The sequence below is a fragment of the Notothenia coriiceps genome, unplaced genomic scaffold (assembly GCF_000735185.1).
Source record: "Notothenia coriiceps isolate Sejong01 unplaced genomic scaffold, NC01 NC01_scaffold00029990, whole genome shotgun sequence".
NCBI lineage: Eukaryota > Metazoa > Chordata > Actinopteri > Perciformes > Nototheniidae > Notothenia > Notothenia coriiceps.
Window position 1 is genome coordinate 1 of NW_011362691.1, and position 3532 is coordinate 3532.

The window sequence follows — 3532 nt, forward strand, 5'->3', positions numbered from 1 at the left end:
TCCTGTTTCCAAAGTGCTGATTCTCTGTCTGTTACTTTAGATGAAAATAAGGAGCCCCTCCCCACGCCCCTCTGAGAGAGATTTGGTTACAGAGAACTCAATGGTGCTCTAGGAGGAGATTCAGGTGATAAGGTGGGGGGGGGGGGTTACCTTGGTTGCTGATTGGCTAATGGTCACACAAGACAAAACATCGTTATGATATCACAAAGTAGCCAAAATCTGATCAGCTCATTTTCAGACAGGTTTTTATAGAAATGGATCAGGACAAAAAGAGAGAGAATCTTTGTTCCTGAAACTTTCAGAGTCTCTTTCCACAGAGGGGACACATGTTGATGTAGAAGAGAAATGGAAAAGTGGATTTTACATAATAGGTGACCTTTAGCAGGACACTTTTGTCTAGATACAGAGCAGTAGGTCTAAATATCTCCCTCCTCACCTCACAGACTGCCACCTGCATGATGGCGTCGAAGCCGCCCTCCGGAGAGTCCAGGTTTCCTGAGATCTGCTGCTGACTGACCAGGTTGTTGAACTCGTCTCCTTTGTCCGTCAGCTTCAGGACGTTCTTGTAGCTGAAGGGGCTGGTGCAGTTCTGGTTCCCCGTGCAGGGGTTGATGAGCCGGGCAGGCGTGGTGCTGATGTAAGGCATCACCGTCTTCTCCACAAACGAACCGAAACCTAAAAAAGGAGAAGAATCTTTGTATCAGTACAGCATTTAGAGAAACAAAGTCAAAAGTGAAATGCTGCTTTGAACGAAACCTAATGCAAAGGTTAGAAAACTGTCAAAATAACTAAAATCAGAGTTCATACACTTTTTCACCAATGACTCTTTTTTTTTTCCATGACCGTTACCTCATTTTCCATGACCACAGAAATTACTCTTTCTCAGCAGTGCCACTGAAAATGGTTTATTTTAACATGGAACAGGAAAATAAGGTCTGCATATGAAACATGTTGTGCCTATCTAAAACAAATAGTAGGCTTACTAACTCCTACAGGCTAAAGCAACTGTTGACTAGAGGGCGTGATGTAAAAATCTCTCACCAGCAAAATACCTCGTTTCATTACTATACAGTATTTATTATCGTTATAGTATTACTATTTCGGCGATTAGATAAAATATAAATTATATTTGATGCAACTTTAGTTACATTTCCATGACTTTTCCAAAACTTTGGGAAAAATATTGTTTTCCAAAACTTTCCCAGGGCCTGGAATTAGCATTTTTAATTTCCATGACTTTTCCAGGTTTTTAATGACCGTAGGAACCCTGATTAATTTCACGTGAAGACTAGGGGTAGAGGAATGGGAGAATTTGGTTCGGGGTCTTGTCAGATATCTGGAACAAACTCTCAGAAACCTGCAGGTCCGCTGCAACTACTTTTAAATCCAGGCTGAAGACTTTTCTGTTTGCCACTGCTTTTAATTGAACTATTCACATCTCACACTGTAACTTTTATTCATGTTTTATTATCTTTGCTATTTAATGTTTCCAATGTGTTTAATGCTCTTAATGTCTTTCATTTTTGTAAAGCACTTTGAACTGCCTTGTGGTGAAAAGTGCTATATAAATAAACTTGCTTTTAATGCTTTTATTCCAGATATTATAAGGATGTCTTTATTGGGAGTTTTTCTTACCAATCCTGAAATCTGAGGTGATCCCCTGCATTTCCCTCATGAGGTCGGTGCCGAGGTTCTTCACGTTTTCCAAATCGTCCTTCATGGAGAAGGAGAGGTCCATAAGGTAATACAGGTCGATGGGGTAATCCTCCGCACGCTTGAATTTCAGATCGAAGGTCTGGGGCTCACCTGAAGGGAAAACAGATGATAGCTTTTAAGACATGGTGACGACAGGTTGTTGCTGTTCATCACCTTTTCCTGTTAATGCTAGACCTGACTGACATGGACAACTCAAAGTGTAAGACGAGTTTTTTTACATTCATTTTGTTATTTATATTCATACTGTTTTTTACATGTTTATTCTTATATTACTCTAATTACACTTGAGTGAACTTTTATGTGTCCTATCCTGTGTTTCACTGCTGCTATGACGATCCATAAAAAGGTCTTTAAAGTGCTACTCCTGATCATTCAAACTTCACTTTATTTTGTGATTTTCAAAAATTATCTGACAGAATTAATGACTTCTGGTTTTGCTTTGAAGCTGGTCGACTTACATTAGTATGCCCGTATACCATAGACTGTTACGGTGCGTCCACACGGTTCTGTCGCATTGAAGCTTGCCGGTGGGCGTGTCTGGCGCGCGACCAACAACCAATCACATTGATCTCCCGCCCCGGACAAACAAGCACCCGGTTTGATCGGCTAGCGCTTGTACTGGCATATGATTTGATTGGCTGGCGCTTCCGTCGATGCTTAAAAAGTTGAGCTTTTCTCAACTTTCGAAGCGAGCAACGGAGACAAAGCGACGCGACGGAACCACAATGCAGTTCGGCAAAGCTTGACGTCACCCCATTCAAAGTGAATGGGGTGCGTCTCCGTTGAAGCACGCGACGGAACCGTGTGGACGTACCGTTAAACTACCTACATAAATAAAACAAAACACATATTTCCAGCCTGCTTCTGCAACACATTCACAGATCTGTCTCCGGGAGTTTAATAATTACCAGATCGGAGAGTGAGGGTGAGTTTCTGCGGCTGGATCTGGGTGATCTGCTCCGGCTTCAGTTTCTCTGCCACGTCCTTCTTACGGTTGGTGACCGGTTTGTCTTTGTCGATGTTGATGCCGCCACGTGGGTTCTCAATTTTGGTCACGGCACAATTTCTCTTCTTCAGGGACTCCAGATCATCGCAGCGGGCCGACTTGGACTCACCCACAGTGAGGAAGTTCTGTGGAAAAGGAGAGAGGTTTTTGTGAGTAAATGAGTTCTAGATTAATATTCTAACTACCGGTACTTCTTTCACAGACAGCAGATAGCTGATGTTCTCCAAGTATCAGGCTACACTTACACACAATGAGTCATACAAAGGCTGTGTTGTGGTATAATGACAAGACATATTTACATTTAACACACATTTACCAAGCACCACTGTATAAGCTCATTTTCATCAGTGATGCATGAGAGGAGTCATCTGGGAAGTTCCCGTAAATAAAGAGGAATTTGTCTTGGTGGGAAGGGCATGAAGAAACATGTTGACAACATTACAAACATGTTACAGGAGCAACAGAACATGTAAAACAAGATGTTGTAGGGTAAAAACAGACATAGAAACTAGACCAGTTGGTTCTGTTTTTGTGTGACATCTGGGAGTGTAATTGCTGCAGATACAATTTTATGGATCTCTGACATTAAATCAAAGAGTTTGTTTAACCAATGCCTCTGGAGCCAATCCATGTTACCCTGCTTTCTGTTTACTAGGCCATTGTTCCCTTGCAGCATGAGAAGAGGAGAAACAGATGACCGCTGGGCTAAGAATAATAGATTGGATGCACATGATATTCCTGTGGGCAGAGCCACGGAGAAACTGAGACAAAGAACTCAGTCAAAAATAAAATAGTACTTTGACCCAATTC

General features: G+C 41.9%; 1 protein-coding gene across 1 annotated transcript; it reads right to left on the reverse strand.

Moving 5' to 3' along the window:
- Positions 1–376: 376 nt before the first annotated feature.
- Positions 377–2886, reverse strand: LOC104959197 (integrin beta-1-like; the record flags this gene model as incomplete). Its single annotated transcript, XM_010787064.1, has 3 exons — positions 377–675; positions 1636–1806; positions 2625–2886. Coding segments are annotated over 3 exons (732 nt in total), but the record flags the coding sequence as incomplete, so codon positions are not given.
- Between the last annotated feature and the right edge of the window lie 646 nt (positions 2887–3532).